This window comes from Hermetia illucens, chromosome 6, assembly GCF_905115235.1.
Source record: "Hermetia illucens chromosome 6, iHerIll2.2.curated.20191125, whole genome shotgun sequence".
Lineage (NCBI taxonomy): Eukaryota > Metazoa > Arthropoda > Insecta > Diptera > Stratiomyidae > Hermetia > Hermetia illucens.
Window position 1 is genome coordinate 67,929,750 of NC_051854.1, and position 25,736 is coordinate 67,955,485.

General features: G+C 41.0%; 2 protein-coding genes across 2 annotated transcripts in view; one reads left to right on the top strand and one right to left on the bottom strand.

Annotated features, from left to right (window-relative positions):
• LOC119659076 overlaps positions 1-25,736 on the bottom strand; it is a 305,119-nt gene that overhangs the window by 69,776 nt on the left and 209,607 nt on the right. The window contains exons 6-7 of the mRNA XM_038066989.1: positions 5,527-7,862; positions 4,864-5,434 (exon numbers count right to left, since the gene is read on the bottom strand). Of these exons, the coding sequence (XP_037922917.1) occupies positions 4,864-5,434; positions 5,527-7,862 (2,907 nt within the window). The remainder of the gene's footprint in view (positions 1-4,863; positions 5,435-5,526; positions 7,863-25,736) is intronic.
• On the top strand, positions 17,248-17,826 carry LOC119659077. Its single transcript, XM_038066990.1, has 3 exons — positions 17,248-17,372; positions 17,454-17,599; positions 17,690-17,826. The coding sequence occupies exons 1-3, from the start codon at positions 17,294-17,296 to the stop codon at positions 17,795-17,797; spliced, it is 333 nt and encodes a 110-aa protein (XP_037922918.1). The 5' UTR covers positions 17,248-17,293; the 3' UTR covers positions 17,798-17,826.

Below are 25,736 nucleotides of genomic sequence, written 5' to 3' on the forward strand. Positions count from 1 at the left end.
AAACAAACTGCCTATTACCTACTGTACACATATATGCACGTATCTAAATTTATCGTACCCATATTTCCGATTTACGTCTTATATCTAACTGAATTAGGCACTACCCGCAAAGTTCATTAGCACGCATATATTATATACCTACATACACACATGTCTGGTTGACAAATAACTAAAAAACTAAAATAAAATAATTGTCTGCGACCCAATTCCTAAGAACTCATTTCGTTGTGATATTGACGAATTGATATGTGATGATGACGTCATGCAGGTTGTAGAGCGCACGAAATTCACAAAAAAATGTGAAGTTTCACCCCCTATAACTTTGTTAATAATAGTTGGATTTTCTTCAAACTTGACCAAACTGTGCATTATGTTCATTACACGCGTGCCAAATTTTGTACTTCTGGGATGAACATAAGGGGGGTTGCCGGGTAAATTTCCAAAATGTGGAAATATACTATTATTAACTTTATTTGTGGAGATATCGGAACCGGATATATTTTGAGGCCTAGATTTCATAGAGATGCATCACTGTGATTTTTTTCAGATTTTTCGGTTGGCTAGGTTCTGAGAACGAGACCTGTTACACTTTTTGTGGGTCATATTTTGAACCCTCACTCCCCTATGTTTCATCTAATATCAAATATTGAACCAGATTCGAAAAGTACTAATTGAGACCTTTCATTTGATACCCTACATGGCTACATTCTGTGAAAAAAAAATTTGCACCCTCCATTTACATGTACGGGGAGGCCCCCCTTAAACTTAACTTAAGATGGCGCCACTTACTGCATGTAAAGGGATCACCAGATTACATACTCTCACCAATTTTCGTGACAATCGGTCTAGCTGTTTCCGAATAAATCGGGTGTGACAGACAGACAGACAGGCAGACAGACAGACAGACAGACAGACGGACAGACGGACAGACAGACACCGTCTCGATTCTAATAAGGTTTTGTTTCACACAAAACCTTAAAAAGAAGTTAGACTGATCCCTGGTTTGGGAATAAATATTACCTTTACATCACGCCAGTTAATTGGAGTATGAGCGTGTGCTAGGTAAACACGGTATATTTTCCGAATATGTAGACCCAGGGCACCCATTCCCTCTATTACTAGAGCATGAATAATGCCATCCGGACTCGTAGACTTGTATCTATTGAGTGAGTTAAATGCCCATTTCACTTGTTCCAGTGATAATACTTTGCATGCCAGAGTCCAATCTTTCAATTGTATGTCTGATCTGATATAAAAATTATTATAAAGGAATCGACTTCGCCATGCCAGTCCCCCAAAAACATCGTCGAAGATCGGAAAACGAAAGGGTTCGTCAGAAAAGCAACGAAATTAATCGCAACAAAGTCGAAGGACCGATTTACACCTAAAGCTAATAAAATTCACATTAGGCTGCAACGAAAAGTATTTATCCAAAAATTCTACCCATGATCTAGCCTACACACAGACTATAAATCCCCCTAATTTCTAAAGGCTGTAGAGCCTTTATATCCCCTATATCCAACAGGTGAACAACAGGTGAACAACAACAACATACAGTGCGGCAACTGAGAAGGGAATCACAAGGGATGTCACACAGTTTACTACTAACCCAACATCATACAGCTGGACTAAGCTACAATAACGAGTTTCCGTATTTACGGAACAGAGCGGGGAATCTTATTGGAGATATGGAGCAGATGAAAAATGGATTGATGGGGTCAATATTTGGAGCAGCTACTCAATATCACTAAACTAAAGGTCCACCATCTACAGTCGAAGTCAAGGATTCGCTGAAAACACCGAGAAACAACATAGCGCCAAATGGGGATGGAAAATCTCCGGAGCTACTAAAAAAAAGGATTTTGGAGATAGCAGCAAAACTTCATGAGCTCATAAGCAATATTTGGTCTAACGAAACTATGCCAGAACATTGGAGCAAAACTGTCACTGGCCTACCTATTTACTAAAATGGTGACAAACGCAGCCGCGAAAACTATAGAGGGATATCATTATTGTGTAAGCTTCTCAAAAAATATTGTTGGCCAATGCCAGATAGGATTTTAACGTGGAAAGTCAAAGATTGATCAGATATTTTTAGTAAAGTAAATGCTGGAGAAGTACGGGGAATAAGGGTGAATCGACATCGGATTAATGCTATCCGCTAGGGGCGCCTTTACGTCTTGGGAACGGGTATCAGACAGAATACTAACTGCAATACTCCGATTTAGAATATTTCCGCTGCAGAACAAAATGAGACCTTCTATGAACAACTCACCAGTCTAGGAGAAGTTTGATAAAAACGAAATTGTCATCGTTATGGGTGATCCGAATGCCAAAGTCAGCTCTGCCAGCACCTTCCTTGGAGAGGTGATGGGAAAATGCGGCCCCGGGGACCGTAACGACAATGCTGGGAGGTTTGTGACTTTCTCCAGTTTCCACCAAATCGACATTATTCGAGCAAAGAGCCTGCCATAAGGTAAGTTGGGTTGCAACTGACCATAAACGTGCTTTTAATCAGATCACCTCGCCATCAGCAATAGATTAAAGAGTTGCCTGTCGCAAGAGAAGCCCTGATATTGGTCTCAACCGAAATCATCACTTAATGCTCGATGGCTTTAGTTTCGAGTATGGCGTCTGCAGTTTCTCGCAAGGGTGGGGAGCTTCGAACCTCGAAATATTTGACCACTCCGAAGTCTCCAAAATAATCAAACTTCGGAAGCTACAATAGGCTGGCCACATTCTACGTATAGACGACATTCAGATACCTAAATGGATATTCGAAGGGAAGAACATTGGGACCACCTTGAAAGCGCGGGAGGACGCAATCGATGAACCGAGGTGGTTGGAGAAAGGACATCCTGAAGGTGAAGCGACGACGATGCATTGCATTAACAAATGAAAATCGAGGCGTCGATTAATTTGTCAATCTTGATAGCGTTATTTCTGGCACAAAACTTGATGTCACTCGCACTTGATTAACCTTTGCTATGTTGTCTAAAATTTCAAAATTGCAGAAACCTCAACAGCAAAATCAAGTTGGGGTTGTTCCGCGCCAATGTTCTCTGTGCTGTTATATGTCTCCATTGTGTCATTGGTGTACACTAATTTGAGAAACTCTTAACCGGAGAGTACGAGCCAGGCGATCGCAGGTCGAATCAGGGCGACTACTGTATTCCTAGCTACACCAAGTAATGGAATTTACTATCGTAGAGTGACGCCCTAAAAATGCACAACTCACAACATTAGAGACGGAGTACATGGTAAATTTCTCGGGTAGCCTTAGAGGAAATTAGAGCGCATTTCATTGAGCCTTAAACAATGGAGCCTGAGCATGGTGGAGATGTTGGTCACCCCCCAATTGAGTGGACAAACTTTCTTGGAAATATTCGATTTGTATACCTTGGAACCTGAAACTTTTTTAATTCTTTCAAGGATGTTTGTAATAGTCTCAACTTGGCGTCAGCAATAGGTTGGTAGTTCAGTCAGACCCATGTATGGTCAAGTTTGCAGCTTAAGATTGCCTCCACACATTTCTTTACGTTTAGGAGAGACTAACCTTCAGCCTCGCAAAGAAATTTCCCGCTGCGATGAGTTTGATGAAGGGTATGACCCGCGACCTTCTATTGTACACTTTAGTCATTTAACTACTCAACAATCCACAGCCGACATTAGTATTTTTATTAAAAAAAAATGGCAGTGCTTTTTCCTGAAGCCTGCCTGGTTCAATTTACCTTTAATGAAAAATTAAATCTCCTTTCAAATTTATGTCCAATTTCGACTTACTTTACAATAACTTGAGCTGTTTGCGAGTAAATTGTACGCCAAAGTTAGATTGCATTTTACTAACAAAGTAACGGGAACAACTGTAGAAACAGAAGGCCTAAAACGCCTCAGGATTCCCAAAAATAATCCCACCCTGCTTATTGAATCCTCAATTTAATTTATTTATTCCATGAATAAAATTCATTTTTTAATAATGCAGAAAATCCACACCTCGCCCACTAGAGCTTTTCATCACCATACTTTGTATGCAGGGAGCATCAATGTGTTGATAGGTTTATATTCGTTGAAAGCAGTGCAAACATGCTTTAATCCACTTCAATTGCGAGACCATTAATTTAGTTCCCTATTCCATCCATGAACTATAGTTTCTCGGAATTTCCTACGATTTCCATTAGGCAGCGATTTATGCATACAATGCCCCAATTACCAGACGGTTTATAGCCAAGAGGTACACACTTGAAAATACCTCCCCAGAGACAACGAGCGTTCCTATTTGCTTTTCCCAGTGTCAGTGATAGTGTCCATTATGCTTCAAGCTAAAAGCTTGTCCGGTGATTCTGGATAAATCCTTTTAATATCGTTTCAATAGCTTAATCTCGTTGGAAATGGAATTATTTGCAAATTGAAAATGTAATCGAATGTAGGGAAATTCACTGGAAAACTGCTTTTCTTTTCTTCTTGGGGTGCGATTTTATTAGATCATTACGTCAGGTATATCCATCTACCGATTTGTTGCTGTCTCCATCAGTTCTAACGCACTCTGCTGCAAGGCTGCACAAAAAGTTTGTGATATTTCGAGAAAGCCATTCAGTGATTTTGACAGTCATGTTGCCCCTAAAGACACTGTTGAAACCGACCCTGACAAGGAACCAATGTTACTTAGACAAACTATTCGATTTTCAAATTCTGACAGAACGGAAATTAGTAGAATGCGAAACGATGAACTTAAAATACCAGAATTCTTGTCCATGACTGTGCGTCTGTCATCTCCTGGTTCAGCTGCTAAAGGTTTTGCATGCATAACCACTATCGCCCGCTATAGTGAGTTTACATAAATATACAAACAAACAATGTACCTACCGCAAACATCTGTTGACGCTGTTCAGCTACCAAACGTTCACTAGAACCTTTCAGGAGTTCTGCTAGAAGTTCCGGGGTTGGTAACAGATTCGTTGATGATTTCGTTGAATCCGCCATACTTCGATCTGATGGGGTTCGACTTGATAATCGCATTTCGTCTAAACTACGCTTCGGCTGTTTATCACTAGCTGTGGACGCACTTCGCTTTGCATTGGGATGCTTAATTTCTAGAGCTTCTGATGAGGCACGTTTTGGTGAACGCTCCCTATTTTCGACAGATAATTTTTTAGAAGTTTCTTTTAACCGGCCAGTGGAAGAAATGCGATCCAAAGAGGTCGTATCCAAACTACTCTGGTATCTTTTATGTTGCGGATTTATGGAATCTATAGAAGCAGTGGTTGTAGTATTCTCCATTTGAGATGGAGTTGATGCCGCTCTGGTATGTGCTGGGACTGGAAGATGAGCGCTACTTTTACGTGATCGAGAAGTCTTTTGCTGCCGATTTGCTGCTTCGTCGAAAGATAGATTTCCAGCAGCACGATTCCGATTAGGAAGAGACAAAGTGTTCAGACTGAAATGAAACAAGACATACGTCATTATGAAAAGCTCAAAATACCAGCTCTAACTTTCAAAAAACAACAATCAGTTGGATCCTTTCCTTACCTGTCTGAATTCTTCAAATCTTCTAATATCTCGTCATAATGCGTTTTTCCTGGTTTTTTCATTTCTGCCTCTAACATTTGACCATAAGGACCTCTCAAAGGTCGTTTCGAATATCTTTTGTAGTCATGATCACCTGGCGCGGGAGATGGACTGGCTCTATCTCGATTTCGACTATCGTTTTCATTATCCGAGATAGAGTCAGATCTTAAAAACATTAGACTACGGTTATGTGGCGACTTGTGACTAGATGGGGTACTTGTAATAGGAACATCGTCCTTCTCTTCAGAACTTTGAAGTGAGAGACTTGCTCTTCGGCTATTTGTTGAAGATCCAAGCTTAGGCCATACCGGTTTTCCTCCTTCCGAGTCAGGTGTTGATGGATCAAACGTAGGAAACAGAGGTCCTGCAGTATGAGTTTCCTCTGGTGATTTACAGCTTAAAGAAAACGGTGTTGACGATTCTGAATCCAGACCAGTGTTCAATTTGATTTTAGAGAAATCCAGACGGATACCACCTTTGCCTTTGTTCGTTCGAGTAGGACTCACGTCTTCATTATTTTGACCAGCATTTTCCTCTTCCCATTCTGGAGTTTCTATCACTCCATGCTTATTTATCGTAGGCCACTGTATATACATGCCTTTCCGCCGCCGTGATTTATCGATTCTTCGCTTCTCCTCGATACTATTACCTCGAGGAGTTGGAGTATCTTTAAGATCGTCATTACTATATCGTTTTCTAACTTCCGGGAATTCCACAATTTTCTCTTCAGACGACCTATCTTCTGGAGTAGAATCCGATCGTTGATGCGCAACAGGACTGACAGATATTGCAGGAACAGGATTTTGTTCCGCATTTTTCACATTTTCGTCATGAATATGGTGCTCTGAAGCATTTTCCTCTTCTTCATTTGGAATATCCTTTTCATCTGGTCTTATTTGTCCTAAGTGATCTGGAGGATGGTCTACTGCCACCGGGGTCATGCCAACTTCATTTTGTTCTACATTCACCCATTGTTGCTCTGCCCTCTGAGTTCCCCATTCTCGAGCACTACATTCGTAAACCGGAACGGGGATGAGACATGTGGTCGCTGTTTGCATTAAATTTTCAGGTGGAGATTCCAATGGCATTTCTTCTTCGGTAAGTGTTGCAAGTGTAGTTTCGGATGCATCTACATAGTTAGCTGCAATCGTTTGTGGAAGTTGTTCGTCTTGAATTTCTGGAATCTCAACTGCTGCTTCACTTGACGTATCAGAAGAACTATTTAAAAGATCTTTCTGATTCTCATGGTGATATTCGGGCATAGCCGATTCCTCTTCGAAAATGACTTCCGGAGGATTAACGATTTCTTCTAAAGACATTCTCTCATTTTCTTGCTCTTTAATATGGTTAAGCTGAGTGTTGTTCTTTTCTTTTTCGTCTATACTGTTCTCTTCTAATATTGATGGAGTCGTACTTCCTATATCCTTATTTCCGCTTTCGTCTTTTTTCTGAGGCAAAATAAGATCCGCTTTTTCGACTACGTTTGAATCTTTATTTTTATCCTTTTTCCATTTATCTCGAAGAGCGCTTAAAGATGATCGCACATATTTACCGGAAGAAGAAAAATCAATCTGGGAAAATGAGATCGATCTAAATGGAATACTCTTTTGTGCGTAAGCTCCAACTAAAATACGTGATTCTGCTCGTGGGAGCGCTTTGAACAGATCCTCCTCTTTTACTACAGAACTAGGGGCAGATTTGACATCCTCCCGACAATTACCCCTCAAAATTAATGATTCTAAATTCGAAACACTTGTATTTGGTCGAAGAGTTTCATAAAGGGAAGATTTAGGAGACGTTGGATTCGAAGAAGTTCTGATTGCTGACAATGGAGGCATTGGCGGTGGTGGCGGCGGAGGTGGTGGAGGAGGTGGGGGTGGTGAGGCTATTTCCGAAGAAGAGCCGTTTTTATTGTCGGCAGTGCCATTATTTTCACCAACCACCTCTGATGATTTTTCCTCTTCGGCATCCATTGGGATTATATCATCCGATCCGAATACTGTCGACGCCAGTGGTGGATCCTCTGTTGAATGGCTAGGTTTTTCCAGGCTGTTAGTTTGTCGAGGTTTTCGAGGTGGCGGTACAGGTGGTGGTGTAGGAGATAATCGGTTTCCTTTCAGACGTTCAGTTAGTTCTTTTAACACTTCGGATTTCTCATGTCCTTTTCGACTGGATGACGATGATGACGAAGTGGATGATTTGTCTTGTTGAGATGGTGTTGGGGATGGAGATGATTTTCGACCAAATCGTAAACGTTGCAAACGATCAAGTGTGTTACGACGCTTTTCCATTATCGACTGAAAATATAAAAGGATAAACAAAACCTTAATAAAAGTGGTAATTGTTTGAACTGTTACCGACAATCTTCGTAAAAACAACTATAGCTAACTATTAAATTGTTTGGTTTACATTTGATGCTTAGAAAAAAAAATTAATACGTTTTAATGTTTCTATAAACATATTTCAATTAGAACAAAGTTATAAGTTTGCTAGAACCATTTTGAGCTTAGGGTGTCGAAGAAGTACCTCGTCATCCTAGATTCGAGTTAGACGAGACATTAGGTCACTACTCTAGGGTTTTCGGTCCGCTCTTGAGTGCATCTACACAGTGTCTGAAGGTTTTTGAACCCAGTGCATCGATATCGGTCTTTCAAGCTCTATTCTCAGACTTAATCTTTCCTCCAATTAAAAGCCTGCACTTAGTTCCTACGGTGCGGTCATCCATAAAGAAAAATATAGCAACACTAAAAGCCCGACCATGAACTGGCAGGTCTGCAGCATTATAACCTGAATTTCCTGGATAACGAAAGCGGAATCTATGACAGAAAGAGATTTCAACCTGCAAATAGAACTAATACAGGCTGTACTTTACGTGCCAAACCCCTCTCCTCGGCTTTTACCAGGAAGGATAGAATAAAAAGGAGTTAATGATGTAGCCGGGGGTGGTCTGATACCAGTATGAGAGAATGGATCTAAGTCAAAGCTCCTTAAAAAGTGTGACATATATCCCGAGAAAACGGACGCAAAAACGCGAAACCTTCGGTGATAACTAGGGATAAGCTGGTAACTTCAGTGAAACGACCACTGGAATCTACCGGCTCTTCGGTTGATGGCTGTTTTGCATCTCTTACGAGACTATGCTTTATGTCAAAACACATTAAAGGCTGTTCAAACTAACTGACAGCATATTAAAGCCTCTTCCTTCCTGCTGGCAGCAAGACTGTCATAGCGGATCGGTAAATGGGGATAAGATCTTCTACACCGAAAGATTCACAAGACCGAGAACCTATGCTCTAACATCTAATCTGTTACAAGCGGTTAATGTGCTCGAGATTCAGCTGCGGTCATCTTACAATGCTACGTTAACGGCAGGTAGATAATCATCGCTTTTCGAGTTTGTTCTATGATTCTCTATGTTCTCCACAGAAACAAGAATTTAGGGTTCTATACAAACTCAGGTGATTTTTAACTTTTGATTGTGTTGCCAACGTTGAGCACTTTTGTTGGGCAAGTAGCAAATGCAATCTTATAGGCTCATCACTCTCTCTAGGGTGTATCCTAGAATTTGTTGAGCCAAGGATTTAACAATTTTTACTGCAAAAAAGACTGGTCATCACATTCGCGAGAAAATGTTGAAGTCGTACTTGGCAAGTGTAAAATAACGTCCTGTAAGTCTGTTTTCTATTTCTTGCGCGTGCTTTGTAATCAATACCTCAACTGACGGACATTCCTACGCTTACTACGGAGAGTCCACGTCAATTCAATTCAACAACCCAACTTTCTCAGACTCCCTTAACCTGAATTTGTGTACGACAATTTTACTCTCAATATAATTCATATACACCTCGATTTTTTGAATTTATATAAGGGAGCGAATAGCCACTTCGGCTATTCTGCACCCAGGGCAGAGGTGAGGCTGCATCTGATGACAAAACAGCAAGTCTTATTTTGCAAATTGGATGTGTGCCCAAGAATGAGGGGTCCGTGGGTCACAACGGTGAAAGTAAGTTACTTCCCAACTGATCCGGTCTACCTTCAAGTGGATGGCGAACTTAGGACTCCCTGAACTCTAAGACAAAATTGAACTTTCTCATCCACTGGCGAAAGTGGATACCCAGAAAGGAGAAAGCGACAACTCCTACATCTAAACAACCTATCCCGGATTTGATTGATTCACCAGGCATGGGCTGCCAATAGTTTTAGTATAGAAGACAAGCCGGAAGGGTACATTGTGGCAGCAAGTATCTCCCAAGTATCCATGTCCACCTTCGCATGCCAGAGAAGACAATTTTAATAGGTTTTACAGGCGACCGGGCAGGCTTTGAGATTATGAACCTCGGGGGCGTCGAACTTTATAGTAACTATTCATGCTATCTGTTTACGAATGGTTAAACTAAACTTGGAGAAGAACGGAGAAAGGCGTTTTTTATTACCAATCCCAGGAAAGAGAATACTGTCAATAGCTTGATTGGTAATCACAAGGTCGTTCTAATATCATCGTTAGATAAGCTAGTCAGTTTCTACTAGCGAAAGATAACGAATCCGCCCTAGGTGACTGTAGACTTCCGATAAGCCACTAGAAAGGAACTGTGCAGGAAATGGCAGCAACAGCGGGATAATTCCAGGAAAGATGGCTGGACCCATGCACTGATCTCATGTAATAAGAAATGAGTCGAGCGATTTTTCGATTTTTCTAGCGAAGTATATTCAATCATTTAAATGGCAATTCAGGTGATTGTCGAATAGGCGCATCATAATCCACAGTAACAGCTCAGCAGCCGTCAAAGCGTTCCCTCGATCACCTTGGAAATAGTTGAGGAATGCAAAGCTCATTTAAAATCCTTATCTAAGTTTAATGCAGTGAAACTCGTCTGACTACCTGGTCGCTGTGACGTTGGGGGAAATAAAATTTCGGATGCCTTAGTAAAAAAGGAACAATTTCTCTCTAGCCGGAATCAAAACAAGCAATTGGAGTGTCAGTAGCTTTGGCAGCTGTTACAATCAAAAACTGAACTTAAATACCGTTAGGTGCAGTAAAACTTAAATGCCGCTAGACACACCGAATTTTTCTTGTCAGGACCAAAAGAACTTGCTGCATAGTTTATCCTAAATGGCCATAATTCACAAGGTGATATTTGACGTGTTCATCATGTAACGAGGAAGTGGAACTGATGAAGTCACTTCCTATGTGGGTCTTTCGACTGTTTCTCATTATCTGCCCACAGAGATTTAAGCAGCGCTGAAATTCAAATCTCCTTTATCTATTCACTAGTATTTGAATTTGATCTACAAATAATAATTGTTGGCACAACAATCCCATTAGGTCAAGGCCTTGAAGTGTGTTAGAGAACTTCATTCAAGACCGTAACGGTACACTACAGGATTACAGCATCCTATAGGAGGCAATGTGGTCAGCATTGCGCTCGCCCGAGATTACCATCCTGATTTGACTCAGGTGCTCATTCACAGCTGAGTCGACTGGTATACGACGTCAAATCACGATACAAATTCCACTAACCCCAGTGAGATTTGAACCGCGATCTTCCGTATGACAGCCTTGTGCTCTAGCCACTCAGCTATCCGGACACTGTTCTACAAAACTTCAGCTAAAATAAAGTTTCTAGTTGGTTCTCCATCTAAGTGCTAACCAGTCCCAATAACGCTTAACTTGGATGATCAAACAGAGACAACCGTTTTACAATAATGACTGGCATTTATTTGAGCATAGTTCTAGAATGGTTTTCCACTTTACACTCAACACCAAATCATTCCTCACATTGCATAAGTTCAAGGACAAATCATTCCAGCCCTCCCCCCCCCCTAAAATTTTCTGTCAAGTATTCAACAAAATTAAGAGTTAAAGGTAGACAAACAAACCTTAAGAAACGAATTAGAGGAAATAATGAATAACTCTTATCCTTTCCGCAACGATACCCAGATATTGCTTATTTAAAAGCCGGAAAACCCAAAGCTTTAACTCAACCGAACAACATAAAAACCCACACCTCAAATCAGGTGTTCAAACACTTTTCTAATATACAAAAGTCCTTCAATAAGTTACTCTACAATAAAAATTTCGCATGCTAGCAAAAATATCTATTAATAACTGTCTACGACCAAGCAAAAGAAATCAGAAGCATTTCGGAACCGCTAATATGATTTCTATGCACGATCCCTTCTTCTCTAGCCATTTTCCTAGTGCGGCGCTGGCTGGTTCTCTGTTTATTTCCCGCTAGCGTCAAATTTATATTTAGTTTGTAGAGTTAATTGTCCCACACAGCATGATGTCCGTATATGTGTAATATCACCTAAATATGTGTTTTTGGGGATGAATGTTTGTATGCAGATATGTGCTTAGATGTGCACCGAAAATTTTCTTGTGCGATGTTGACAGGCGGACATATCGTGGCGGCAATAGTGACACTAATGGCAACAACGCGGGCATTCGTTCTAGTCTCAGTAAACCTGCAAAAAAGGGGATGCATCCTATTTAGACGCACTTTCGCTATATTTCAAAATATTACAAGTTGAATTAGATGGATTGATTTACGTATTGTACATGAGAGTCCGGAAAAACAAGCACCCAGAAAAGCTGCAGATGGTTTTCAAAACGCTACTTGCTCAAGGATAAATGGGCACTGAGTTTCAGCAAATTGAAGATAAATATTTTAATTGAAAAAAGTAATTGAAAGACCAGTAGCTTACTCCAAACTACAATTTTATTTTATTATGTATATATATATATTTCGGGAGCAACTTACTCTCTTCATCAGTACAAAGCTACCTAGCTTTTTCATAAAATAAAATTGTAGTTTGGAGTAAGCTACTGGTCTTTCAATTTTAGACTTAACTACAAACAGAAGGCAGTATCTAACACTTTTGAAAAAAGTAGTTAAACCGATGTGCAAAGAAGACAATTCGAAAACCGGAAGCTCGACGCATCAAGTATAACAGGCTTTGTGTGTCAGGCTACTCATATTAATATTTGGTTTTGGGTTGCAGTAAATTTACTCCGAAGGGACAACTCTAAGCTACTGCAACTTTGTCAGTAATAGTACGATTTCACCAAAAAGAAATTAAATTAAGACTCCCCTTTTGTATGCTCCCCTTTGACAGACAATTAATACAATCGCTTCTGACAAAAGTGCGTGTGACAGACAGACAGACAAACAACCAAATAGACAGACACACGAAACTTTACAGTATTATGCGTGATACTTTCTATGGTGCTGCAGTGCGGTACTCCTATAATAAACTTGATGGGGGCTTTCCGGTCAACTCAAAAAGTTGGTAATATACTGTTATATTTGCAGGCTTAGATTTTATATAAGCGCATCAGATTTTCAGGTTTTTGAGTCAGCTAGTCTCCAAAAATAAATCATGTCCCACTTTAAGTTTATACATTTTGGCCCCTCACTCACCCGCTTTGCAAGCTACGAAAAAACTAAGATCTTCCTGTGAAAGTGCTAATTGAGGCCCTTCATTGCAGGTATCCGTATGGGATCATCCCCCCTTTGCATCAATGGGAAACCCCACTTTAAACTCCACGTAAATTTATGTTACTCACTGTATGCATAGGATTCTATAGTTTCCATATGTCCACGAAATTTGGTTGAGTCAGCCCGCTAAACAGTGATCAATATAATCAGTTATATATTGGAATTAGTGAAGTGCCTGACATAAATTCCACCAAAATGGAGCTATACTATTCACAACCAAGGGTACCCCAATTCCACCTCCTGTAGCTAAATGCGAGAATATTCCTCTGCTTTCTTTCCTATAACGTAAAGTCTTGCTCTTTCTCAGACTTTGTTCCGTTCAGAAGCGGATCCGCCCGTCTTTCCGATAATGTAAAGTATCTGTGCGTAACTCTGGAACCTAAGCTAAATTGGAGATTGAACATAGAACTGAGCAATAGACCATTGCAAGGAAATTGGGTCTCCAGCCGAGGCAGGTTCTTCGGATTTACACAGTCGTGTTTACACCCATCCTATTCTATTATATTGTGCAATTCTGAGCAAAGGGCCGTATGTGCAGGTGTTATCAGTGCCCAGAAGATGCTTTCAATGCACTCTTACACTTCCCCTCTCTAGACCTCTGCATTACATACGCCATAGCGTGCAGCGCTGTTAGACTACGTGAGTCCGGATGTGGAACAACAGGCCATAGCAACATCATCAACAAAGTACCTCGAGAGCTCTGGGCATTCCCTAGGACTACGCCACATGCAAGCCGATTTTCACGAAGTACTTTGCTGACTTTCCGCCACACACACACACAATATTCTTCCTCGAATGATCAAAGAGGGTCTGTGGAGCCCGTGCACGAGTATTCTCAGATACGTACAATGTATTCGAGTCGTACGTTCTCCCAGGATCCACCAATGTATTCCAAGCAAAAGTACCAGCAATACTAGAAGCATATCAATGGCTGGGGCATGTTCCGAGCCCCAAGCGTACCATAGTTACCCTGATCGACCGCCAAGCAGCCATTACGACTTTGTACTCAGTAGTAACATCCCCCAGGCTGGTGTGATAGCGCAACGACACGCTACACAGTCTGAACGACACACTCAAGGTCACCCTTCTCAGGATTCCCGGTCTAGGAACATAGTGGGAAATGAACGGGCTGACGGGCTATAGGGGACCATGACCTCGCCATGCCAACTTTTGGTTAGAATTAGGCTACCGACACTAGGTAAACCATTTTTTGAGGACATCAGGAAGATCTCTAGTTGAAAGGTGAGAGAGCTGCTTTCTTTCGTGAGTGCAACGGCTGGCTCTGCAGATCTAAGCCGACCGGACTTTGCCCCCTTGTTCTTATCATAGCAGTCATGGTCTTATGAGCTTGTGGCAACAAAACGACGCATACCAGCGCCAATTGAACCCCTCGGAGCGGCCACTGATGCCTACCTATTATGTTGGAGTTAGGAGTTTTCCCAAATCGTTTATTAAACCGTTAAAGCGGAACGGGGATGGCTTCCAAAGTGGTCGATCTTTCTTTGAATGGAGCACCAATAACTGTTTTTCCGGCAATTCCGGCAAAAATTTCGGCTTCGAAGCAATTGTTGAAAGTACAAAGAAACCATTATAGTCTTATTCTCACTATAGCTTGCATAGGCAGGCGGGTATAGACAGCAAGATGGCGATGACGAACTCCTAGATAGATGGAATCAGGAGGTCTCATGCACGTACTATAATTAAATAAATTTCATTTGATTTTTTCTTGCGAGCCACTCTTAGAAAGTAGCGATGCAGCGACGCATCACCCACACCAAATCTGGAGGATGCTCCATTCACAGCCTGCATTAAACGAGACCAAGAGACGCATCTGAAGTGAATTTGTTCATGAAGCCTGGGAGTGTTTTCTGTTCAATAGGGTAGGGCATTGGCTTAGTCTCAGTATTCAGTAAGCCTGTGCTTCAGTTTCATTATTATAACAGTTAGTGCCAAGTGATAAGCCTGCAGTAATGGGATAGCACAAAAATGAACACAAACATCTACAACTGCCGGAATTCACAGCCAGAGCAATGAGGTCGAAAGATAAGCGTTCAACAATCCCGACTACTGCACCACACCGTGGTGAATATAATAATCGTTGGCGCAACAATCCAATTGGATCAGGGCCTTGAAGTGTGTTAGAGAGTTTCATTCAAGACCGTAACGTTATACTACAGTACACTGTAGGAGGTCAGCATTGCGCTCGCCCGAGATTATTACCGTGATTTGACTCAGGTAGTCATTCACAGATGAGTCAATTGGTATCCGACGTCAAATCACGATACAAATTCCACTGAAACCAGTGAGATTTGAACCGCGACCCACCGTATGACAGCCTTGTGCTCTAACCGGTCGGCTATCCGGACATATGAATATGGTTACTCCCATATCGCGGACAGGGGTTGTAGTTGCGCTTTACAGCTCGGAAACCATACCTACCTATTATGACAGAGCTGGTGGACAGGAGTCGCATGGCTGAATAGTTGCTCTTTCGAGCGATCTCAAGGGGCATATAGTTGAAACACAGACGGTAATATCAAAGGGGAAAAGGTTTTGCAACTCGCGAAGAGGGTGGCGAGCGTATAGTCGATTTGTGGACACTCACGACCTTGCACTTGTTAACACAATGGAACCATCAGGATTATCAAGCGTGATAAACGGTTCATCAATGAAGATACTTGGTTTTCGAAAGTCCATGTCCAAATTAAGGTCCGTGAGAAGAAATAACTCTGTTACCATTTCCTCGTCTATTGGTGGCAAATTTATAAGAATGCCAACCGGGAAGGAAAGAAAGCATAACAAGGACCTTTATGATAAGCTGGACACTCGGGGCAAGAGGGGAAAGAGATCTGCACCGACTTGCCAAAAGCTGTCACCAACGCACACAAGGTATCAAACACTTGAGCTAATAATAAGAACTTTGAAAAATTACTTTCCTTACGACCAAAGAGTTGCGATAGACACAATGTCTCGAGCATATTTCAACGGAAAAATTTGTTCATTCTCCCCTTCCACAAACACTGCCGTCAGATCGCCTAATTTCACCTGTCTACCCGGCTGAAGTGGAGGTCTATCACCTCCAAAATACATCCAAAATTTATCGGATTATCGTCCACCCTAGCGCCCTCTATGGTTCTGAATACTCGCCGAACAATGAACGTCGCTCCGTGATAATGTAGACAAAAATGTTGCATTAGACAAGTGCCTTAGTACGCTATGGATACATGTGTAGTGACGACATCCGGGAAGAAGAAAAGAAGTTTTTAAAACTAAGCCTTAAAATATTATATAAATTGAAAAGTAGGAAGCGCAATAATGTATAATCGTTTAATGAAAAGCATTTGTAGTGGCCGCAGCTTTGTGACAGTGGCAACATTTTCATTGCTTTGTCCAGGTCAGGCTAACAGAAGAATGCATTCAATAATATGCAATATTCCTTCGTTTCCTTCCATTCAAACACTCCTTACCCTTCCCAATTTACTACCATTTATCCAATATCCAACAACCTACAAGTAATAACTACGATGGACGAATTTAGTACGTAACACTATATATGTCATTATACTCCGATCTTATGTCAACAGAATATCGGAATTAAAATCTTTCCGAAGATCTGTAATGTAACGGTAAATCCGCTGGAACAAGAAATGCTCGTTGATCAAAAAATATATAAAAAAACAATACAACTTCTTAGTCTTCAGTTCATTGATAATGTTTTTTTCGGAATAACTAAGTATCTTCGATAGTAACAAAACAATCTGCAGATCATAAAATTAAAATAAAGATAGTCTGCAAATAATACAGTTTTATCAGCGGCGAATGATAAGTGAAGAAAAGTAGTTTGATCTCATACACCAATCGCATTAAATTGCTTGAATATTTTGAAAATATTAAATGAAATTTTCGCAAAAATAACAAGAATAAGATTTTCACATTTTCAAAATTTAAATGAAATTTTCTTTGCCGTTCCGCTCCAACGTCAACGTTCGACGTTCGGAACGTCGCCAAGAACATCAAAATCACCATCATCTGTTGGTCATTGGCGCAAGGTCAGTCTGCGAGCGAGGAAAAATAAAAATTATTATATTTAATAAATTTCGCTTGTTTCACATCTCATCATGGCGTCATAGAAAATTTTCATTTTGACATTTCTGATATTTTTATACAAGTTAAGGAAATGCGTAAAAGTATTAACAAATGAATGACTTTATTAGTATTTTTTTGCAGCAATGGCGACTTATGAGCTGCCTCATGTCAAACAAAACTATTGGGAAATGGATGGCTGCCGCCACGACTTCCACTCGATAAGTATTAGCAAGCACCTCATTATTATCCTAAATTAAGATACTAATCACATAAATTTATTTTTCCCCGGAAAACATTCTTAAGAATGTATTTTGTGTGCGAGGCCCCAGGCTAGGTGGCGCCTGCCATTTAGATCGTCTGGATTTTCATGTCATCTGTTTGTATATTTAATTCTCGAAACCAAGCAAGCATTTCCGTCAAATATGAGGAATGGAAGCCACAACATTTATGTAAGTGAGTACAACATCCAGAGATCTTCCATACACATCAGCATGCGTGCACGCTTCCTATCCTCCTTTCTATTCGCGCGGCAATCAAAGGCAAAAAATTTAGCGCGTTGGCTAATCTGTTTGCCATCGACAGAATTCTTCTTGGCCATCTGGGAAAATTTCTTGGTGGGTTTTCCATTCAAAACGCTCTCGACTTGACGCTCCTGCACGTCGAATCTCAATAGCCAGAAAATCAGACTTTTATCGATGAATTCGTTAATGAAGTTGTGAAAATTTATTTTTAAATACAAAAGATCATTAATTGCAACTTTGTTTTTTTTTTCAAGTATGAGATGGTTTCGCAAAAGATTGAAGAGGTTGAGAGCAAACATTTTCCACAGGAAGCCGAAACTACTCGTAATTAATGAGGAAGGAGCTGTGAATTTATTTCAAAAGAAATTTCCATTGCAATCAGAATAGAATATTTCTTTTTTTTTTCAATTTAATTTGATATTATATTAATATATTATGTTGGAAGTTCAAAGTTCAAAATTTAAGAGCACCGAAAGCACTGAAATTTCAACACATTAACTTGAGTAGCATGTTGCAACCCAGTAACTGACGGGTATGAATATTATGTTGATTAGTTCAAACATTTGATTCCTACGGTAGCAATAATAGCTGAAAAGGATAATGATCAAGAGACAAGGACCTTCTTTTGATACACTCCCCAATATCACCCAGAAACTTGCACGCAGACCTATAAAATGATAAAAGGTCTTAGGGTACAAACTATTTTTCGTTCTTGATCCAAGCTCGCACCTGTAGAAATTAGAAATATCCCGGTGGCCTGGTCTGATTATACTTCAGGTTAAGGTTGCATAATTCGGCAAGTGCTCAGACGATCTCCTCGCGGTGGCCGCTGGAATCCGTCTTCGGATGGGCCAAGGGTGTAGGTACGCTCTTCCATCTGACGAGGATCTATTCGGCTGCTGGTTGAGTGTTAGGGGCAAGTGGATCTAGCCAAGGATGAACCGAAGCACCAGCCAGGGGATCGTCTTCCCTGCACTTGAGAATATGCTAACAGAACTTCAAGTCAAAATGAAAGAGCATACACCGAGAACTGTTTGGCCAATGGGAAGACTGGTCTTTAGTACGCGAACTCTGATTGCCTTGGGCATCTTCAGTTTCAAATAAGACCCTTACCCTGATGGCCGGGTTAATCAGGTTTCACATTCTTCCCAGATTACTCGCGAGAACAAGACAAATAAAAAAACAACAACGCAAATAACAAATTTGATCTCTTATAACTTTGTCAGGTATGGTGCGATTTCTCCCGCTTCTCCCGAACCTGCTCTATAGTATATCCTATATCATTGCGAAAGTTAATGATTCAAGAATAAACTTAAGGGGAGTTCCCAGTCAATTTCCGGAAAATATACTTATAATAAATATGGTAATATACTATTGTTAACTTTATTCAAATAGGTATAGATATTGAGAATATTTGGAGGCCGAGATATCTTGTGCATGGACCACCATATTTTTTTCAGGCAGTTGGGCTGTGTAGTCTTGAGAACGGTTCATTGAAGTAACTTTGGAGCCAATGTCAGAACTAATATCGGCTTCGTAAAGTATTAATTGCAACCTTTATTTTGATACCCCACATGACTATACCCGATGAAAAAAAATTTTACACTTCCCTTGAACTCAATGTGGAACTATGTTATTCTCTGCATGCAATGGGATTCACAGGTCCTACCTTTCTACCAAATTTTGTATCAATAGAAGTAACCTTTTCTGAGATATAAGGCACAACAGAGAGACAGACAAACAGACAGACGGACGGCCAGACAAACAGACAGTAAATCGATTTTAATAAGGTTTTGTTTTACATGATGCCATGCCATGCACATCAAAGACTGACAAAAACGTCGTTCACCAGAAACCGGCTAAAAAGTGGACGTCCACTGGAATTCTGCTTAAGAGCCACTACCAGAAGGGCATACATATTCTCAGCAAGATTGCGAAGAATATCGAGGCGAGTATTGTCGACAAGCGGAATGAAAAGGACCTCGTTAAATATAAAGCTAATCTTGAGGAATATATCAGCACGCCTGACGGAGGAGCAGAAGGCGAAAATCCACTGTCCGCAAACGCAATCGATCTCAGGACCGACGTCGAACAAATTCATCAATCAAGCACAGTATGCAAAGGGGATTCATCCCCTACTTCGATTCCTCTCATCATTATATCATGCGAGGGCCAATTCTCCAGGCACTTTCTCAGTTCATGCGTCGCTAACATCAGCGATGCCTAGGATTGCGCAAAGCTCAAAGTCAGGGTAGCGCAGATAAAGCTCCGGCACTCAGCTAATCTGCATGTCTTCCTTTTTGAGGAAGACATCGACGTCACACTAGCACCGGAGCCCTGGGCGAGAGGCGACCGAATCATCAAAGAGCTCCAAACAAATATTATAATTTATTCCACAGCACAAAAGACGCTAATGGGGACATATGTAGAGTATATATCGTTAATGGGGACATATCTAGAGTATATATCGCCAGGAAGAGTCTGCACGTAGTTAAACTGGAGCAGGCAACAGAGGAGAACGGGTATATTTCCTGTACAGAGAATAAAATCGGCTGGGGTATAAGCAGCTTCTCCGAATATAACACTCGGGGCTCAAATGGCATAATGCCAGTCATGCTACAGAAGCAGCAAGAAAGGGTTGTGCCGTGGTTTGTCAAGATTTACCGCAGCTTTATCTTCTTGTGATACGTATCAAATTCTTAAAGATGCTCACGAGCGGCTTTAATACAGGAAGCGGGCATGCGCGGCCATGAGCCCGTGAAAGACTTTCAACTAATCAGCCTCACCTCTTTCGCGTTGAAGATCCTAGAGCGCGTCCTGGACATCCACCTAAGGACGATTAATGAAACGACACCTTTCTCTAAGTCCCAGCAGACCTACATACCTCACAGGTGCTCTGGTTGAAATTGGACAGGAGCGTGGAGAAAGTGGTGGCGTATGACCACGACTTGGTGTGATTTTTGCCAATGATGTTTCCCTCCATTATGAGCGACAGCATGAAAGGAGCGTTAGGAAAGATGTGGGCTGCTGTGGGCCGTAAGATGCGGACTTGACGTAAATTCAATCAAAACGGAGCTGATGCTATTTACCACCAAGACAAGGGTACCCGAATTCCGCCACAATAGAACGGAGCTTAATAGGATTCAAAAAACAACATGTGCAGGTGCTATCGGGACTCTACAGTCCTGCCCGCCAGATATTTTCATTGTACTTTTACACCTCCTCCCCATATACTTCCACATTAAGTACGTTGTAGCGGGCAGTGTTGTCAGACTACGTGACTCCGGATGCTGGACAGCGGAGCCGTACGGCCACAGTAACATCCTAGATGAAGTACCTCGGAAAATCTGGGCACTCCCACACACAGCATTCCTCACCAACGGATCAAAGATGGTTTGTGGAGTAAGTGCAGGAGTTTTTTCGGATACACACAATGTATCCCAGATTCCATTCCAAGCGGAAGTACTAGCGATACTGGAAGCCTGTCGATGTTTGGGGCATGATCCGAGCCCCAAAGGTAATATAGCCATTCTGACCGACAACGAAGTTCCCATTAAAACCTTGTGTCCGGATGGCTCAAGTGATTAGAGCGCTGGGCTGTCGTAGCGGAAGGTCGCGGTTCAAATCTCGCTGAGGGCAAAGGAATTTGTTGTCGTGATTGGATGTCGGACACCAGTCGACTCAGCTGTGAATGAGTACCTGAGTCAAATCAGGGTAATAATCTCGGGCGAGCGCAATGCTGACCACATTGCCTCCCACAGTGTACTGTGGTGTACCGTTACGGTCTTGAATGAAGTGCTCTAACACACTTCAAGGCCTTGATCCAATATGGATTGTTGCGCCAACGATTATTATTATTATTATTCAACGGCTGACTACGGGCTGGTGGTATAGTATAGAAACGCGCTGCACAGTATGGGCGACACACTCAAGGTTACTCTTCTCTGCATTCCAGGTCATACGAATATAAAATACACGAATATACGAACGAGTGGGCTGATGGACTGGCCAGACGGGGCTCTGCTCTTGGCAGTCCTTCGGTGGGTGCAGTCGGTGTCCCGATAGCGACCGTCAAGGGTAAAATTTACTAGCACTACTTAACAGCCGCGGACCTAAGATGGTGAAGTCTCCCCACCTGTGCCAAGTTAAGGAGGATTTGGTACGTTTATTACAAAGCCCGATCGCCACAGCTCGTGTGCCAGGCGAGTGAAAATGCATACAAGATTATGGCAGTCTACACGGGCCTCTGGTTTATGGGAGACCATGCCGCCAGAGTCGGTATACCCTACAATTCGTATTGTCGAAGCTGTGGAGAAGAGGGAGAAATCCTCAGATATTTCCTTTGTGACAGCACAGGACACTAGGTAAACCATTCTTTGAGGACCTCAGAGAGATCTCTAGCTGCAAGGTGGTAGAGCTGCCCCTTCGTGAATGGTATGGGCTGGCTCTGAAGATCTGAGCTGGCTGGCCTCTGCTTCCTTACTTTCATAACAATAGTCATGGTCTTAGTAGTTTGTGGCATCAAAACGGCACACCACAGTGCTAATTGAGCTCCTCCGAGAAGGGCAACTGCTACCTACCTACCCAAATTTTATCCGAAACATCATAAGGTAATGATTTAGGAAATCGACTCAAGAGTTCACAAGAGAATATCTTCCCAAACCTGGAAATCCATGAATTTAATATCGATCTGCCTCATTCCTCGAAAGAATTTTTTAAGTTATGATATTAACTACTAATTTCTTTTAAGAATTCCTTCAGGCGGCAACTAGAAGCCTTTCTAACAATACTTGCATACATATCGAATTTCCCGTGAGTTTATTCCAAGCAATCGAACATTAAGCGGTATCCTCCAATATTATAGCTTGAGGATGCCAAGGCAGAGTGGGAACAGGAAAAGCATCGATTGAAGATTTAATGACTCATGGGCTTTTATTAATTTATTTATTTTACGGACAATAAAGAGAGTAAACTCCAATTATTTATTGTCCCCAAGAGGAGGAGAAAGCAAAAATATTATCCTATGCTTAAAACTACTCAAGAAAGAGAAGTTAAAAGGACCAAGCTGTTGTGCGTTGTAACTTCGGCAAAGCCTAGGAATCGGGGAATGGAAGCAGACTTCGAGCTCTGTGAATGGCATGTTGAAAATATCTGCGTTACGTGCGCTATAAGATGCAGGACGGTCCGAACGAGGAAAGTTTAAAAAATGTACTTAAATCCAGACAGGATCTACGCTGTTGTAGGAAGAGGAGAATCAGAAAGCGGAGGCGGGAGGCGTAGTCCAGGTAACTTTATATTGCACATTTTCAAGGACAAGCTATTCACAGTTACGTGAAGGTGACCAGATCACGGAGCAGTACTCGATGATATTCCTCACGAGGAAATCGAAGAGAACTAGGGAACGTTGGATGGAGTCAAAATCAGAGGAGGAACGAAATATAAAGCCTGACAATTTTGCTGCTTGATTGGTAACTTCGAGGTAATGGGTGTCGAAGCGGAGCTTATTGTCGAAAGTGACTTCCAGAATAGATTCCAGTGAGACACCGGAGGAGAAAGAGCACGCTGTGCAGCCGTCAGAAGAGACGCGGCAGGATCGGTTGAAAAGGTAAGAGGCAAGCCATAAAACAAGTGGTATAGGAACGCTTAGAGACGAGAGTTTGAATAGAAGTATCTTGTGATTTGCAGTGTCGAAGGCTTTCGCGACGTCAGTGTAAATGGTATGTACTTCTTGCCGTGAATTTAGACATTTGGCGACAAAGTTGATAACGTCAAGAAAGTTGGTGGTAGTGGACCCACGCTTAACAAAGCAGTGTTACTCTTTCACTATCTAGTGGCCAAAGAGGGCGGACAACCAGTCGCTGACATATCTTTCCAAGATTTTGGAACAGGAGGTGCATGATCACCACTTTTGTGAATGGGGATGATGAGAGCCTCTTCCCACAAGCCGGGAAATTCTTCTTCCTCGCAGTGTGTTCTTGATGAAGTTTTTTGAGGACTTCAGCGGCGAACCAGACATGGTAAGAGCATAAACACTTAGGAGAGGAGGAGAAGTAACACCTGAGGGACTGAAGTGTTCAAAGGACCCTCTCGCTCCACGTTCTGGACCAAAGAGTCGAGTCGGCTGAGTACTTCACTGGAGCTTCAATATTTATGGACGCACGGCCAATTGTTTCAAATTTTCAAATTCTGAAATAGTTCTCCCCTCTTGATTAACTGCGGCCACCTCGGAAAGTGTTTTCGTCATCAGCCAATCCACGTTGTCATTACAGTACTTCCTTAATGAACACCGACAGAGACACGAAACTGTTTTGATATACCTGCCACAACTTCTTTGGCAAACGTTTTCTCTATATCCAGGAATGCAAGTAGTGGGGACGATGCTTCTGTCTTTTTTTTTCGAGAACAGTTCTAGCAAACCTGCCTTGGTTCATCGATTATGTGAACGATATGTCAAATATGGTTCTAAAGAATGCGTCATAGACTAATTACAATTACTATTAAATATTTTGAGTCTCCCGAGGCGAATGTAATTTATTAGTTTCTTTCCGTTTATTTAATATTGTTTTTCTAAACTGTTTTTCTTCAACCTAGCTAAAAAAATATTTTTATTTGATCCAGAAATGATTCGCGTTTTTCAGCCCAATGTAAATTCGAAAGAGAGTAGCATTTAATTGACACATACTTATATCCTAAACATTCTACAGGTATAGTTCACTCAATGGGGTTGAAAATTATAAATTTTTGCAAATTTCTTGTTAAGATTGGTGAAAAACGGAAACTCGTGCGCAAAATGCAGAACTCTTTTTCATAGAAAATAACGTTTTCCAGTTGACTTGCAATGGTTTCAATCCAAATGACAGGAAATATAAGTGTCATTGCCTAATATTTTTAATTGAAATAGATCCAAGGTACATCGTTTTGAATTTCCATTTACAATATTTAACAGTTCGTGTTTAACAGATAATATAATTTAACTTGACTAAGAAAAGAGTAAACGCCGAAAGAAAAATTCTGAGGATGAAGCTATAAAATTCATATTCAAGCGATTAAAATTTTATTTTCACTTTTGACACTATGAAGCATATTTATTTATATTAAGATGCAAATATTAGCAGAGAAAATACTATAAATCGCTCAACGGTTTTTTTAATATCCGCTTTTCTAAAATATTCTAGCCAACCGCAGATACTCAAGACGAATAATTTCTTTAAATTTAAATTGCTCAATGTATAATAGTATAAGTAAGTATCTCTGGATCTCACAGATACAATCGTAGTCTGTTCAAATCGTATATAGCGGTCAGTGTAGAATATTGTAAAGCAAGGCACATATATTATGCTCCCTTGTCTCTTTTTCTCAATGGAAATCTTATGAAAAACCAATTTTTTATAGTAATTTTATAAACACATATAAGATTTTTATCTGACTTTTCCTTGTTTATTTATTTGCTTTTGTTTGGTGTTCCAAAATCTATAGATGTATCTTTAAGGATTCTTGCCCCATACATGCCAGTTTTTTCAAGATGAGAGGAAGTAGAAATAGAAAGTGTATAAGAAAAGGAAAGCGAGTTTAAGAGTATATATATATGTATATTTGAAATCAACCATAGCAACGGCGTATGATGTCTGCTGGGGTTATAACTTAAAATATGTTTCCATGTGTGTTGAAGTAAATATTTATGAGTTTGAAATGCAAGGTGAAATGGTTGGCACGTGCAAAAAATCAAAACATATGTTCAAGATAAATAATTTACAGCTGACTTAGTAAACCAGTTAGGATATGAGGTATTAGAAAGTATAACTTCCTCTGAATGTTCTACATTTTTTATCTAAACCAAAGAGACCTCAAAAACCATTCGATTTTTATAGAATTTCAAGGAATTTGTGTTTCCCGAGCAAATACTCACTCGTGAGGAGCAGGAAACCATTGAGGACCTTGTCGCCAGGCAGATGATCAAGGGATGGACTTCGAAACTGGTGTTCATCGGGATACGCTTTCGACCAGGCCTTATACTGGTGGACTGGGCGACAGAGGACACTGCAGAATGGATTAGAACCATAGTTCC

Bases quoted from the DNA above. Each gene is read 5' to 3' on its own strand.
- LOC119659077 (XM_038066990.1), top strand. From the start codon at position 17,294: ATGGCGACTTATGAGCTGCCTCATGTCAAACAAAACTATTGGGAAATG. The intron at 17,373-17,453 runs GTATTAGCAAGC...AACATTCTTAAG, and splicing joins CCACGACTTCCACTCGATAA to AATGTATTTTGTGTGCGAGG. The intron at 17,600-17,689 runs GTAAGTGAGTAC...CGGCAATCAAAG, and splicing joins ATGGAAGCCACAACATTTAT to GCAAAAAATTTAGCGCGTTG.